The 17,000-nt window shown below is 41.9% G+C and overlaps 1 protein-coding gene across 6 annotated transcripts in view; it reads right to left on the bottom strand.

Annotated features, from left to right (window-relative positions):
• PDE7B (phosphodiesterase 7B) overlaps positions 1-17,000 on the bottom strand; it is a 309,161-nt gene that overhangs the window by 11,423 nt on the left and 280,738 nt on the right. For all 6 annotated transcript variants that reach the window (XM_050972230.1, XM_050972231.1, XM_018916984.3 and 3 more), the window contains 7 exons: positions 16,594-16,657; positions 14,875-14,970; positions 13,099-13,199; positions 11,505-11,636; positions 5,163-5,254; positions 3,988-4,132; positions 1,890-1,986 (listed from right to left, as the gene is read on the bottom strand). In XM_050972230.1, the coding sequence (XP_050828187.1) occupies positions 1,890-1,986; positions 3,988-4,132; positions 5,163-5,254; positions 11,505-11,636; positions 13,099-13,199; positions 14,875-14,970; positions 16,594-16,657 (727 nt within the window). The remainder of the gene's footprint in view (positions 1-1,889; positions 1,987-3,987; positions 4,133-5,162; positions 5,255-11,504; positions 11,637-13,098; positions 13,200-14,874; positions 14,971-16,593; positions 16,658-17,000) is intronic.

The raw sequence follows: 17,000 nt of genomic DNA, 5'->3' as shown, positions 1-17,000 counted from the left end.
GGTAAGAAGTTAAAATCATAGTCAATTTTTTTTTTGTTTCTAGTTACTATAAAAGGAACTGCATGAATTAGTTCCTGAGAACTTTCATGCTAGGGAAAACCTTCCAAGCAATTTTAAAACCTTATCAGAGAAACTGATAATTAATGTTGCTTCAACATTAGCAATTTTCTTGAAAACTTTTTCATACTACTTCCAGTTTCATGTATACAAATCAAGATTTATTACTTACCCTGTGTTCCTAGCTGTGTTGACTTTTAAAAGATCTGAAAACAAATTAGAGTATTTTTCTAGGAAAGGGTTTTTTTTAGGAGCTGCTGTAGGTGTCAGATGCTCCCTGAAATGTACCTGGATTGTGTATTTTTTTTATTAACATTTAGTGTAGATGCACCAGAACACTGGAAGATCAGGATCTGAGTCTCTATTAAAATTGCCTTAGAAATGTTCTATTAAAAAAATGTTAAAACTTTGTTCCAGAAGGAAGATTAAACAAAGCACTAATTGTGGTATTATCTGTCTCACCAATAGTTAAAAATCAAAAACACAAGACCTTATGGTTTCCAAATGTTAAACTTAGTGCTGAAAAATACCTTCAAGCCCCATCATTGTGTGTAAGAGAGTAGAGAGGTCTACAAAAACACTTTAAAGTGATAATGGTATCTAAGTGCATGCTATTTAATACTGGGGGTGTTGTACCACTGAACAGGATTATACAGCCACTAGTGATAATCAGACCACAGTTTCTGTATAATTGTCCCATATAAAATGCTCCTTTCCTCCCTGTGGTGCTTCTAACTGGTCTCATGTACTCAGGTATCCCCTTTCAGAGGTATATTTTAGATATCAGACAAACAAATCATAAGGAGAGTGGAAAAAGCATTACATTTGTAAGAGCTAAGCTGTCTTTCTCAGCATGGTCCCCTGATACACTAAAGGTGAGACACTGCACCTCCTGAGCTGCCTGCTGATTATGCCTTCACTATACATCTAACTAAATCTGCACTAGGCAAATTGCTTATGTTGCTTCAAAGGCATCAAAGTCAAAGGCATTTCACCAGCTTAAACTGACATTGGCTGAAAATTAACTTGCTGACCTCTTTGTCTGTGTTACAGACTAACTATACCAAGCACCAGCTCAGATGTGGCTTAATTTTTCAGTGCAGAATATGAAATGAACTAAGAACTTCATTGTGTGCTCTTCCACTTGCCTTCAACTCTCAGGATGCTCTGAACAAAGAACTTAGCAGTGATTAAACTCTGCTGCACCCTGTATTGTAGCACAGCATGACCTTGCCTATGCAGATAGAGCCAAATGGTGTAATTACTGTGTTTCAAAAAAAACCCTGCTTGACTGTGCTCTCTGCAGGGGTCTGAAAACATCTGCAGTAGGTTCTAGCTGAGGTTTGGCTTGCCTGCTTTGGCCCTTTCAGCAGCATGCTGGGAAGCATGTCTGAACCCTTTCTCTGCATTTGCAGGCAGAAGAATGTGTCATATTTGGGAAACAGCGAGGGTAAGGCTCCCATCAACGTTGTAGGGGGAGCATGAAAAGCGAGACAAAACCCAGTGCTAGGATTCTGGGGCAGTGTGGTGCCGGCACCACTCCAGCTCAGAAACGCTCATGGTGCCTGGAGGGTCTCAGAGAGGAGCCCAGCCACAGGCTTTGCAGCTGAATTCAGGTGCTGAGGCACAGCAAAACCCTCCCTCCTGCCTGATGCTGGTAGAGGAGCAGAGAAACACTTGTTGCTCTTCTACCCCTTCCCACTTTTCCAGTGAGGCAGCGCATCTCTGAAGGGCTCATTCTCAAGGGACATTTCAGTTCTACCTCCGGCTTGTCACACATAAACCATGGAAAGCTGAGGTGAAAGGGACTGCTGTGGGCTGAAGGGGCTGACCTTGCCGGTAAAACTCTTCGCAGACCCGTTCACTCCACTGCTTGCTCAGATCCCAGACACGGCAAGGGTTGCAAATGTCAGCACACTTGAGTGCAATCTGAAAACAAGAAGAAAAGCAGTAGTGAGAAAGGAAGTTACTGTTTAGCAGTGCTTCAGCAGTAAATCTGCAGTCATGGAACTCCCAGGCCCTACCAGCGTTGCCAGGAAGGGTTAAGATTACCTTTCAGAGGCTCAGCCTCACCCAAATGTGTGCCCTTTGAGGAAAGAGCATTTATTTAAGCTGCAAACAAAACTTTCATTCAGCCCTCCACTTTACCGTAGTGAGAACAAGAGCAGGGCCAAATTCCAAGGCTGCAAAGTGTTTTGGATATTCCTTGGAAGGAATAAGCCAACAAAAGCCTCAGGCTGGCTCCTGCTGACTGCTTGGCTCAGCATCCATGGCTGATGACAAGGAAGGGAAGAGCCAAGTTGGTGTATTTGGGCATGATTTCTCTGTGGTCTCAGTGAGTGACCTTGCATCTCACTTCAATTACACTTCATCTTAATGTCTGCATATTTTTGTTTACAAAGCTAAGCACAGGGCTCTCCACACTGCCCCTGGCCTGGTTTCACTTAGTTAACTAGTACTTTTTAGTGCTTTGTAGGAGCATGAGTACAGGGGAAAATGTTTGTAAAACTGAGTAACTACTTCAGAAAAGCAAACCATGTAATAGTCTGCCTGTCTTACTGCCTTGGAACAAAATATCACGTGCCTTGTTTCTTCACAGGCTGAACACAGTCATTCAGTCTGACAGAAGTCAGAAGTCATTCTGGCACCCAGGAAGAAAACATAAGTATTTCCTCCTAAAAGTTCAGACTTGTGAACCAACAGAGGAAAATCTTCAAGCCATTTTTCTTTTGGATTAAGCTGATTAGCCTTAATGTCATTGTCTACTGCAAGGACCTTTCAAACATATTTAGCTTACTCCAATCCATCAAGAGTTCTTGATATTTTTCTTTTTTTCTTCCATAACTAATCCACTAGATAAGTAAATCTTACTGTCTGTTCCCTTGTTCCTAAGTTCCTAGTGCATAAGAAACCTTTTTTTTTGCCATAGCTGAGAGCTGTAATTCCTCTGCTTTTGGTATTTGCACAACTTTCTTGCCTTATCTGTCCAGAAATATGGTCAACCTGTCAGCCTGCCCTGCACAGTCTGTGCAGGAATCTGACAGAAGACTATGTTTGAGACAGAACAGGTGAGAAACTACTACATTTCCCATGCTGCTGGAGAGGGAAGAATTAACAGATCAGCACTTCCTTGCAGCTGTCACCTTTTCCGTGCACTCTGATGAAAGGAAAATATCTAGGTGTTTGTTTTATAAATGAAAACGATTACTTCAAATTCTTTATGTATTTAGGAATGAAATTAATGTAATTTCTCCAAAGAAGCAAGTGCATGTAGCTACGTTAATCACAATAATGCTTTAATAGATAGAGGTTTATTCTGAGGAGTCTGCTAATGACTGCTGCTTAGCTGGAAGAGCCAGTATGAACCTATTTGATTTTTGAATAAAGCATGGGTTTTCCATTAGCTGGTCAGATGCACTAGAGAAGCATCTGCTGCCATGGCAACAGCTGTCTCTGCAGAGGCAGTTTCTGAGCATCCATCACACGAACAGGACTTGGAGACCCGATGTCAGGCTGTCCTGGAAAGAACACCAACGAGGGGGCTCTCCTGCACAGTGCTAGAAAAGAACACCAGTGGAGTGACATTTGCCAGAAGAGAGAGAGAGACACTCCAACTGAAGCATTACCTGTGAAGAGAAGCAGTGTTCTGGAAATAAAATAATCTAGCTTATCTCCATTCCTTAGCATTTGACACTCTCCTGCATCTGTTGCATTCACAGCTTTTTAACTCAAGGAAATTACATAAGGAAATTCTTGAGGCACCTTATGCTTGCCTGATGTGCCAGAAAGTGGCAGAAGGGAAGTGTTTATGGTAATAGATAAGGAGAGGCTGATGTCCAGACATGCTATAATATACCACTCTTAACATATACTAGGAAATACTGTAACATGAAAAATTAATAAAAATATATTAAAAAAAATTGAAGTTACCTGAAGCATAAAATGTCTGTCTTGTGCATCCTCCAGCCTCAAATCCTGATTGTCAAGATGAGATTTCAGACGGATCAAAAACTCATTCTGCCTGTTTATGTCTGTTGCCAGGATCAGGGAGCCCAACTGCTGCTCAATGTCCTGTCTGCAATGAAGGTAAATAAACCCCATTAATCATGGAACCATTCAACATTAAGAGCTCAAAACAACCTGCCCTGGATCACTGCAGCTGGCATAAAGCTCCCACTTTCTTTATGGACCCAGTCTGATCTTTTTGGTCAGTCTCTGCTGAGTTTTGTGGGCTACTACTGTTCTGCCTGCCCAAATAGACTCAAGAAGAATAGATAGTGTAGAAGAAAAATGCTGTTTGGCACAGGTTGTTCTGAAAGCTTCTGAAAAGTGCTAGGAAAGTACAAAAAACCCACCCTGAAACAACAGCATGTTGCATCAAGAAAAATGCTCACGTCTTACTTCAGCTGCTCAGAGCTGAGCAGTGAATACTGCAACTTTGAAGTTGCAGTCAAAGTTGTGAAGGTCTAGGCTGAAGTCCTTTAAAGTTGTTGATGCAAAGAATTTCTGGAGGGATATAGAGCTTACTGCTTCCAGGTAACTTATTTATATTCTTGGTAGGGTCACTTGTGATTTAAAATGTATTACTGCAGTCTGTTCACTGTCTCAATCTCCCATCCTTGGTGGGACGAACACAAGGAAAAAGCTAGCAGCAACTTGGCCAAGGTGCTCATGTGGCTGCCTTTTTTGCTCTATCCATAAAGACTGAACCACATTCCCTCAGTGATATGCAGAAGTCCTGAGCAGTCTTGATGCTCCTTGACCAACTCCTTCAATTTCCTGTTTTTAATCACTAATTCTTTCCATTTTTGGTTGGTGCTGTGTAAGATGAAAAATGCCAACAATCCATCTAAACAATCCCTCAGTTCTTGCTGGGACTTTCTCTGTTCCTGATGCTAAGAGTGGCCATTCCATTCCTGTGCTGCAGAAGTGGGCAGGTGCTGAAAAACACTTCTGCTGCACAACTTTGTCTCATGGTCTCGCAGTGGCACCAAGAAGGCACAGGAAGTTCAGCCTATTCTGAAGCCTGGGCCTCTTTGCCAATGTGCTTTTAGAAGGGAGAAGGAGGCCATGGCCTAGTTTCAGTAATTCTGGTGGACACTTACGTGACCTCCTTGGGCAGGTGGGCGAGCAGCCGTGACTCTCGCAGCATGCCTATGGTGGAGCGCCAGTGGTGGTTCTCCAGCACCGACACGTTCTGGGGAGGAACAACACCGACATACCAAGGATTAGGATGGTATCCATGCTACACACATGGATTTGCCATATCACATGACACCCAGAGCTGGCTGGACATGCTCTAACATGAGCCTAAAATGGGTGCTTTTCAGCCACAGTTGGATTAGAGTAATTGGTCTCGATTTCTACAGTTAAGGACCTTGTTCTTCTGGGGTTCTTAGCTAAGGTCAGCCCTAGAGGCCTGTTGTTCTGCAGTTTTTGAATCCTGCTGTGAACAGAGGAGCTAATCTCATCTGAGTGGGAGGCAGTTAGCATTCTAGCAGATTTATTAACAAATAAATTAAAGCAGGAGTGCAAAAGCTTATTTTTACCTCCTACTGATTCCAGGCTGACTTTTCAGCCTCTACAGTTTGAATGCAGAGCGGACAAGAAAAAGAAAACTAAACTGCCAAATTTCCCTTTGAGTCAGGGAACTGCAAACTGCCTGCAGCTGTTCAGTGAAAGCAAGAGGAATAGCACTACTGCTGAGCATTTGCAGGCTTCAGCAACTTAGCCTGCAACAAATTTTGAGTCCTCTTTGTTTCCTTGCTTTCAACTAAGTGGAACCAATGTTAGGTGGGAAAAAAACTGCTAGGGAGCAGAAAGCCAGCTTTCTAGGTTGTCAGTAAATTACAACAAATTTGGTATCTTTTGTCTGATGACTTGAAATTACTATCCTAACACAATGTGTTTTCCCATCGTCGCTTGTTTAGTTCACAGAGTACTTTCTACCACAAAATGCCTCAGACATGTCACTTGTTCAGAAACCTCATCATCTGCTCCCTGGTTTGGGCAGTTCACAGCTTTTGCAGTAGATGAGCACTGGATAAGAAAAACAAAACAAAACACAACCAAACCTTCTGAGCAGGCAGCAGAACAAGGAGTCCACCCTGTCACTGCCAGCAGGGAAAGTGGAGTGAGAATCCCTCTCTCCAGCCACTGCTGACTTCTAGCTCCATCATGCACAGTGCCACAGCTCTGAGCTATTGCTGCCACAGTGCTGCCTTTCCCGTGGGACATGATGTGCAGCTGCCACTTTTCCAAGAGGGACTGAGCAGCATTTTCTGCCTAAGTCTTCCCCATCTTACTTTGTAGTCCTGACATATCTAATGACTGTTAAAAAATTAAACATTGCATAACCAAGATCAGATCTGCATTTTGATCATCTTGCCTGGTGCAAAAGTGAGAGTACAAATTGGATTGACTTCCTATCACACGATTTTCCACCTTGCTTTTTGTTGCTTCTGAATTCACAGAAACAATGTTGCTTTGGTATTTCTCTGGGTTTGCCAGTTTGGTTCCCTTACAAAAATCACAGATTCAGGGGGGAAAAAATAAAGTAACACCAATGCCAAAACTTTCAAACCATGTAAAAACCAATTCCTTTTCTTAGGAAGAGCTGATGGACTCAGATCACAAAATTAGTTATGCAATACAGAAATTACTTTTGACAGCAATTCTGTTCATTTGCCAACCTAAATATCCCTTTTCTCCCTTTGCCTAAATACATCAGGATGGACTTTTGCAACCCTACACTCTGACCAAGAAAAATAAGAGAATGTAATAGGACATAATAACAAATTTTTTGAGTTTTTTTTCACCTACCAAGTCACAGAGCTTAATACTGGCCCTGAATCACCCCAAGGCCACAGGCTGCCATCTTCCCATTACCTTGGACAAACTCTGTCTGATGTCACCTTTGACCTTTAGGAAGGTTTACACTTGTTTAAGACAGTGCCTGAGTGCACAGTTTCCTGTGACCCTGGTCTGACTGCATCCTTGGAACACTGTGACCAGGGAGATCCCCCCTGGAGCACCCTGTGTCCTCACATCCCTTCCAGCCTGGCAGCCTTACTTGCTGTGAGCAGCTACTTCAGCAGCACCTGCCTCAAAGAGGAAATTACACTCCATGGATGCAGCTGCTCCTTGGCCATCCTGAAGGCCAGCCAGAATAGGGCTGAGAAGTGATGCAGGCATCTGAGACCTCTCCAGCATCCAATTAGTAGTTACTCTTAGGAAAAAGCACACTCAGGTAGTCATCTCAGAGTATTTCCACTTCTCTAAGTTTCTGCTCTCTGCCTGCTGCTATAAGGGGAACTTCAAATTGTCACCACTGCCCTGTTTAGTTTCCCACACTGAAACTGCAGGGAGGAGGGAAAAGGAAAGGTCACGTTAAAAAGCAACAACAAGCATGAAGTCATATGATTCTCCTCTTAAATGTAAGGAGCCAGAACCCCTGAAGTGGCTGCCAGCAATTAGCAGAGTCAGCTATTCCCCCCAGGAACACACTAGTGCTTTATTAAGACTAATTGCCATGAGCTATCTGATCCCCCGGGCTGGTGGGAGACAGCCCATGCAGGGAAAGTCTCCGTGCTGGCCTGCAGACCGGGGCTCTCAGCTCTGCTTCACGTGGTGTTTTGGTTTTTAAAAAAACTGAGTAATGCAGGCTTGCTTTAAAGGCTGCACTATAGGAAGCTTCTGTCACATTTACAGCCCTACCCATAGCAATAGATTGCTATAGCAGAGACTTCAGGACTATGACAGTTTATTTTACTTAAGATACCACAAGATTTCCAATCTGTTACTTAGTCTGAGCTTCTGACATGCAACATACACACTGGAAAAAGAAGTGCGTTCAACATACACACTGGGAAAAGAACAGTTACTTGAGGAGAGGGAGACTTGCTACTATCTAGGTGCAGAGCAAACTTCAGTTTTAATTCAAAGTCAAAGGGGATCAAACTTTCTTTCAATCTCTTCAATCTATTCTTACTCATTGAGCAGGTGGTTTATCTATATAATGTTAAATAGTCAAAAATGACACTTATTATTAGAAGTGTTGCTTTTAAGGAAGATTGCATAAGAGTACTGTTTTTACTGATGTCCGAAATGTACTTTCCTATTTCCAGCTTACCCACATTAAAGTTGTAAAGTGTCCTTTCATAGTTTTCTGAAATGTTTTGTACTACAGATATTGTATGTGATCTAGCCACACTTCTAAACTTTTTTACCCTTCATTTAAAAGCCAGACAATGCAAGTTAGAAGCAAAGTCTGCATCACACTACAAGGAATGTTGCTGTGCTCCTCACAGGAAAACGAAGGGACCTCCAGACCACGAGACTCACCTTCTATGCTCTCAACTGTCCTTGTAATGCTGCAGATTTCAATGAACTGCTTTTATCTTTGTAGAAAATTATGGTGTGTGCAATCACGTGCAACAGACCTTAGAAAATTACCCTACAGATTACAAAACAGTGTCTCGCATCATAAAATACAGATTTAGTTTGAAAACAAATGCTGAAAGCTCTGAAGTCCTTGGTGATGTCCTCCTGAAATATGACTCTTCTCACACATGCACTTCAGAAGCTGTCAAACACTTTACATCTTTGTCAAGAACTGACCTACCTCATTTTGCAAAACCTTTTCTTCCAGATGTAAATGTAAAGTTTTAATTTAAATGTCAAGAGACATTTAAAAGCACAGAAATGCCATACATGGATAAGTCCACTGTCTGAATGACAGACGGCTGCCAGCTCTGTTAAAACTTACTTTCATTTGATCCTTTTTCTGATTAATCCCAGCAGTTCTGTGGCTCTGCTACTTAAAACCAAAAACCTAAGAACTTTGTTTCAGTTTCAAGCACATGTTAAAGTACATGTTTTAAAGACTATTCACTAAATCTACATTTTTGACTAAAAATGTTTTCAGCAAAACTTTTTTCCAGGAGGTATTTTTACTGGCATCCATATACTGTATACTACTAAAATCTTGGCAAACAATGTGGGATCATTTTCAGTTAAAATAACTCAAACTTGCCAGTGAATGTCCTTAAGCAGGGGACTTCAGATCTCATTTGCTGTTGAAAGATTGCATTTTCTGCTTTGTCACTGCCTTTTCTAACCAATATTTTTAAGTATATTCAAACCCAAATACCTGAGCAGAAACCACTTCTCCAAGATACCAGTATTTCAGCTGTATGTCTTTCAGATTACCCTGATTTTTCAACCTAATTATAAAGTACTGTTTGCCACTATTAATTTGAGAAGGAATTGTTTTTACCTTTTCAAAAGACAAGAGGTTTTGTGGAATGGCTCTACTCACTCCTCTTCAAAGCACCCTTACCATTCCCAAAGTACTGTGGCTGAGGCCCCTGGCTTTTTTCCCTCCTCACTCAGCTGGCCTGATGTTTAGAGAAGACTGGAGCAGAAACATATGGGTATGACTTAATCAGCTGCATCAGCTTATGATGATGCCAATCAGTGTTTGAGCATAACTGTGCCTTGGCTGGGCCCATTCCCATGTCTGAGGGCAGGACAGTTGCACCACTACACCATCCATTTTCTTATGAGAAAACCCCAACGTTGCTTGTGTAGGGTAGAAAAAGAGAGACTCCTACCAAGCAGTAAGCACATGGAAGCCATCTCTCAATTTGCTAAGAATGTGTATGTAGCTGATAGTGAGTCTTCTTCAGGTAGGTTAATTTTTAACGTGGGATATTCCATTTCTGACAACCTCCACAAAGGCTGAAATTGACTCTTCCGAAGTGGCTGGAAAGCAGCCCAGTGGGAGTGCTGGTTGACAGCTGACTGAACAGGATTCAGTGTGTGCCTAGGTGGCCAAGAAGGCCAATGGCATCCTGGCCTGTATCAGGAATAGTGTGGCCAGCAGGACCAGGGCAGTGACTGTCCCCCTGTACTCAGCACTGGTGAGGCCACACCTCGAATGATGTGTCCAGTTCTTGGTCTCTCACTTTAAAAAGGACACTGAGGTGCTAGAGATGTCCAGAGAAGGGCAACAAGACTCATGGAAGGACCAGAGAACACGTCTTACACGGAGTGGCTGAGGGAGCTGGGGGTGTTTAGCCTGGAGAAAAGGTGGCTCAGAGGGGACCTGACTGGTCCCTACACCTACCTGAAAAGAGGCTGCAGGGAACTGGGGCCAGTCTCTCCTGCCTTGCCTGCAGTGAGAGGACCAGAGGGAATGGCCTCAAGCTCAGACAGAAGAGATTCAGATTAGACAGTAGAAAAAATGGCCACTGTTAGGGTGATCAGGCACTGAAACAGGCTGCCCAGTGAGGTGGTGGAGTCACCACTCCTGGAGGTGTTTAAGAGGTGTCTGGATCTGGTGCTGGGTGAGAAGTTGGGTTGGACATGATGATCTTAAAGATCTCTTCCAACCTTCATGATTCTATGACTCTATGAATCTGTGATTCTAAAGGCTAGAAACCACTACTAACTCCATTTATCACCTGTGAATTATGGTTAGAGCAACCAGAATTAAGATTTGCTCTGGCAGCAAATTGCTCTGGCACATTGTATATATAAGTACAATGCAAAGAATAGAGAGATGTGCATATATAATAACAACATAGACATATGTCTGTGGAGATTATACTCATAGGACAGTTTTAGATTAAATGACAAAGCTACAATGATTGCCATGGGCCAAAATCTCAAATATATTCAAAAAGGACCACAAAAATCAGGCAGCATGGGTTCATGGCTAGTTATTGAACAAGTGAGTCTGTGTTTTTGTTTCAGGAAGTTTTCTACGACTGCTTGCCAGAGCTGAAAGGATGCATACTAGGTGAAGGACAACTCTGTACTGATCCCAGACTTATGTTTCTCTCTGAGATCTTTTACTGGCTGCTCTTAGAAACAGGATACTGGTCTAGACAGCCTGTGGTGTGACTTAGTGGCTTTCTTGAAGTTCTTTCTTTGTATCTCAAGGAATGTTACTGAAATGTCTACGACTTTTCCTTTGGTTTAATCTGTCTTCTATTTTTTTTTTTTTTAATGCAGTGTTCATTAAGTGTTTAATTCTACTACAGCCATAAGAAGCAAAGGTTTCCTTTTATGCAAGACCAATTTAGAGCCTGCCTGCAGCTTATCTGCTCACTGAAAGAAGATGAGATCTTCTTGTCATGATTTTAGATGTCCTACCCACAGTTTCTCACCCCAGATATCTTCTGCAGAAACAGCCCAGACAACTGATCTGGCTTAAATGTCCTCAAAAAAAATCTGACATTTTCCTCTTTTCCTGTATCAGCTTTGCTTTAAGAAGTGACACCCAGTGAGGTGCTTGACTGAAATTGTCCAGACTCCAAAGTGCAGGATCACTTGACCCACATCCTCCCGCTGCCAGATTTTGGCATTAAAAGTTCACTGCAAATTGCTTAAACTCTCCTTGACTGCATTTTTTACATTAGCAACTTGCTGGGCAGTTTTACCTGGTACAAGCTGGCAAGGTGGTGTTTAGTCTTAATCAGAAAGGGTTGGTTGACCCCTGGGTGATCCACGTCATGAGCTGCAGCAGCCAGCAGTCCGAGCATGATGTCCGATGGGGTGAGGAAGCTGGCAAGCTGAATCATCACACACATTAATCACAACAAGAACAGGAACAGTAAATACTTTTCTGGTAAGTAAACAAACCATCTGACATCATGGCATAGATTGGGTGTGCTGGCATTTGTACACAAATGTCAAGTATAAATTTTGTGAACAATGTTTTTAAGGTAAATGTTGAACATACATCTATAAAGATATCATACTACATAATCACCTTTTATGACAGTTTGTATTTCTTATTCTTTATTACTCATGGCAATATAAGGATTGCTGTAATAGAAGGGCTTCAGCATAGTCTCATTTGTTCTAAAAAGCAAACAAGTAGGCTGGCAGGTTGGCATATGTTAGCATCCATTGTAAGAGCTTGGCCTCTCCAAGTATTTAGTAATAACAACAAAAGATCAGGCTTCAATTCTCTAGCGTAGAACTGTGTTATAAAATGCAGAGTTGATCAACTTCTGAAATTTCAGCTTTGGCTGTTAAATACCTATCTCAGTTCAAGTATATGTATTTTATTAGAGAACATAATTTACCTTTCTAACATCAAACATTCAAGTTGGAAAACCTGTCCAGATTTTTTTTCTGCTACATCCCATTTAGAAGCAAAAAAAGGTAGTCTTAGCATTTTCTGTTTGTGAGAGTGAGGCAGTTATTACCAGCCCAATGAGTCTGTAGAGAGTACAGTTATATGAGATGAAAGAAGCATTCTGAGATCAGAACTGATGAGCAGTACGGTCCAGGTTCTGGATGTTGTCTGTCCTCTGCATTTCCTGGCCAGAAAGGACTTGCAGATCTTGCAGGAGATGAAAATACAAGAAAGGTGGGGCCTGCTCCTGTCCTCACCATTGCTATATTGTTGTGTAACAAACTTCTAGTTCTAGCAGAACCTCCTTTCATTTGAGCCAAGCCAGAATAGGGAAAATAATGTTCTTATACTGTGGCTCAGCACAGGAATATCCCAGTGCCTTCCAGTAACACACAAGGCAACACCACTCTGATGCTGTGAGAACTTGCAGCAGCAGTCAAATACTCATGCAGAGGACACTCTTGCAACAGACCCATCTGAAGGGACTGTTTTCCCCTTTCCTGGTGAAATTGTGCCTAATTTGGTATTTTGAAATAGCGATGTGGGGAGCTTATGCTCTGAGGTGGCTGAGGCACAGACATACATTGCCTCCTTCTGAATTTGATGGGAGAAGAGCTGCAGGCACCACTGGGTGGCTGGGTCACAGCACCATGGTGGCTGGAGCTTATATGGCAGCACTTAGACAGGATGCCTGTGTGATGAGAAGCGACTCTCACAGCTCGACAGAAACATCTGTTATCTGTAGCCAAGGCTGCTCCTGACTTGTTGCTGACTTCCAGCACACCATCACGTTCTGCTGTCTAGAAGTACCTTGGGGCTTTTATTTCAACCCTGGGTAAAAAACCATCTGATAACCATCTGAAAGCAACACAGTGAAAGGTTGTCATTACCTTGGGCTCCCTCAGGTAGCAGTGCATAGCTTGTGTGACATCAGCAGCATGGACAGCATTGTGGTACGGGTTCTGGCTATGGTAATCTTCTTGAACCATAACTGTGAATCGAAACAGAAAACAAAGATCCTTTTGTCTCTGAATGCCATTGCCACAAGTGGGAACTGGACTTAAAATACAATTTGAGGTTTTGCAGTCAGCTGCCTGAGGAGTTTCTCAAATAGCTGTAGCTTATTTAAATTGCTGCTTTTATCGGGGTACCTTTAGAGAAAAAATGCATGAAAGGATTTGCGAGGCCCAAGGGGATATACTGGGTCTAGTGCATAAATCACCTCTTTCTTGCCTTAGTGAAGGCTCTCATTGAGGAGTAAAATAAACAAGGAGGAGAGGCAAATTCATCCAAAACGAAGTGTAATTATTTAGCCTGCTGTTGTAGGGTAGTAGTGTGCCATTAAGGCAGTACCACCTATTTTACAGCAGCAGGGAGTGAGACCCTGATATTCTGCCATGATTTGTTACTTGAGTGATGAACTACAGGCAAAGGCATTCCTACATCCCCAGGGGAAGAATCAAAAACCCAGCATTGTGGTATCCACAGGCAAAATCTCCTGTGACAATTTTAGTCACATCTGTGTGTTCATTTTAACATGCCAGTCCCTCTTGCTTCAGTTTGCAGCGCTGGAACCGGTCCAGCTGGACCAGGAGCACCAACCTCTTAACTCTCAGCTTCCTCTCAGACAGAAAAACCATTGAGATGTGTGCTTCACACCCCTCTGTTCCTTGCAGCAGCCTGTGTGCCGTGGCGTGGTCGTGGGACAGCACCACGTGAGCGCTGGACGCTGCATGTGATCGTGCCTAAAGCGCTCTCCTAGACGCGATCCAATTAATCAGCTGGAAAGCCAACGGGCAGATTTCCCATGGCGCTCGCTGCCAGCACGAGGAGCGCCAAAGAAAGTCCAAGCCTTCTGTCTGTTTCCAGCCACACAAGCATCTGGAGGTACAGTGGGTAATCCCTTAAACTGTGAGTTTAGACCACTAGCTCTAATTGCCCGACTGTCCGCTTCACGTCTGCCCACAGGAGTTAGAAACAGCAGGAGATTTTGTCTGCCTCCACACCAGAGGAACACTTTCCAGAAGCAACAATTAGGCAGTCTTAAAGAAGAGACCCTGCTTTGGAAACTCTGCCTGACAGTCTGAAGAACTGGCATTTAGCCGCTTTCAAAAAGTGATGCAAAAAGTAATTGACTTTGGCCAATTTCTCCTTTTGGTTCTCTGACAGCATGGGGCTAATATTTCTGTTGGCAGTAACAGCAGCAGGGGCTTTCATCAACACTGTTCAGTGTAGACAGGACAGCTTGATATAATTTGTTAAATTTTGCACATAAGCTTTTAACTGCCCTGGGTCTCAGTGGTCTTTTAGTCACTAAAATAATTACGCTGCACCACAATTGTACTGTGCACGCGTAGGTTCTGCAGTGTCTGTCTGTGTGGCCCTAAGCCAGCCACATCTCTGCATGGCATATTTTATTTAAAATCACCAGTGTGACTGTGGTGCTGGGATGCTTCAGCCCAATGCAGAGTCTTTTGAAATCCCCCCACTGACTAAGTACTTGAGTGCCTGCAAACTGTATGCTGATACGTATCATAGATATCTTTTACTGAAATATTTCCAACTACATCATCATTTTTACATAAACAGACCAAGCCAGTGCCTTGTCTGATGCTCTACTTCAGCTATAAACTTCATTCAAAGATGGTGTTGAGCTGCACACTTACCAAAAAACCTGTGTAATGTAACCATGTCTAACTGGAAATGGTGAATAAGTCCATGCACATTGAAGAGGTGACAAAGCAGTGTTACAAGACTGTTTCCTAAAAGGAGAAAGGAACAACTCTTAGATTCCCTTTACAGGTAGTTACAAACCAAGCAAGGCTAAAAATCTGGGTAATTTCCTATTAGTCAGCTCCTATCACCTCATCTCCAATGAAGTTAGCTTAGATGACTCTCATGTACTCAGAAGTCACTTATACAAATTACTCCTAAATGTAATCAAGACTTGATGGAAAGGTTGTACCAATGGAGTGCCATTCTTGTGTCTAGATGCCATAAAGTCACATTTGTTCTTTCAACATGACAGGCAAACTGTGGTTTTAACTGGAAGAAGGCAAACTGACATGGTTTTAACAAAATCTTTGACAGGCTTGTCCGAGAGCAACATCATTTTCATAATTCAGTTCTATCTTCAGAAACAACAGAAACAAGAGTGGCTTTTCAGCCACTTGGGTTTGCCATACTATTAATTAATTAATTAATTACTAAAAATCAGGAGTATGGAATTAATTTTTTATTTTGCATATGGCTGTGTAAACATGCAATTAACCCACGTGACCTAGTTCAGCTGCAACTGCATCTCATAACAATGACACAGACAGGAAAAATGAGTTGCAGTGTTTGCAGTCTCAAGTCCCACTGTAATGCTGCACTGGCCTTACTGTAAATCCAATACTGGGAACACTGGCAAAATTGAGCCTTGCTAGTATTACATGATCAGCTATACATAAACACAGTATTTTAAAAAGTTTGCACTGCTTAATTCAGCGTCACTGTTTCCATAGAAGTTAGAAAAAACCCCAAACCAACTAACCCATACTACACATAAACAAAGTTTGAAGGGATCTTTTCTTATTTAATGTAACTCAGGAAGGAAAATAAATATCTGTATGAAGAACACATGGAAACTTACTTGGTCTTGACTACTGAGCAGGGGCACAGAAAGATAATTTAGAAGAACTATGCTTTTCCTTCCCAGGCAATTTGCAATCCTTTCCACTCTTCACTGCCAGTCACTCAGCTGAATGAGCCTCTAAACCAACTTTTTTCTACATCTTCTGCCCCAACCAAACCTAATTAGACTGGGGTGAGGAATGAGGGATCTCAGTCCTCTGAGCAGTACAGAAAGGGGAAAGGTGTGATCATTACCCTTTCTAGAGTTACCTGATCAGAAGGTATTGTCTGGACATTTGTGGGGAAGGCGGATGGTTTTACAGGCATGTGTTTAGAGAAAACATTTCACGGATTTTTACTCTCTAAATAAATTTCCAATTTTTGCTGCTGAACAGAAGCGAGGGTATCTTCACTCAAATGTCTTTAGTATTGATAGGAATTGATTATGGAGATCTGGATTTATTATATCTAACAGGTATATTTTAAGTGGCTTGGGAGTTTCACAGGCAAATGAAACAGAAACATATCTTGAAAAGGTGACAACAACAAATGTAGGGGATTAGATTAGTACAAAAGCACACTTGAAACATTACCCTATAGCTCAGGAAAAGCCTGAAAAAGCTCCAGGATGTGATTTTAATAGAGGTTAAATGTGGCCAATTTCTCTTCAGTAATCTGAACTGGAAACATTTAGCAAACAATTAATTATGGATTTTTTGACTAGTCATATAGGAGAGACAGTAAAATAAAGACTTAAAAAATTTACTTACCATTTGTCAAGCGATCAAACAAGAAAATGTCAAAATCCCACATTCCCACTTTGGATAGCATATGCTGGAAAAAACAAATGTGAAAAGGCCAATGATTAGTATGTCACACTGTAAAGTAGATTTTTATTATTATTACACATTAATCAGTCACAGGATTGGTTATTACAGCTTTAAAGGTTTTTAAAGAAACCTATAGAGGTCATATTGGAAATATCAGAAATCAGGCTTATGTGGCTGTACTGAAAAAAAAAATCACTTGCAGTTTTAACTAAGAAGGTTTTGAACATAACACTAAAAATACCTTCTAAATGGAACTCAAAACAATGGATAATATAAACCAAAATATTATGAAAATATTCTCTTTTACTGCACAAATGTTTTATTGTTTCTTCATGTCCCCAGATTGT

The sequence above is a fragment of the Serinus canaria genome, chromosome 3, assembly GCF_022539315.1.
Source record: "Serinus canaria isolate serCan28SL12 chromosome 3, serCan2020, whole genome shotgun sequence".
NCBI lineage: Eukaryota > Metazoa > Chordata > Aves > Passeriformes > Fringillidae > Serinus > Serinus canaria.
Note: the sequence above shows the minus strand (reverse complement) of the source record. Positions and strands in the feature narration are given on the sequence as shown.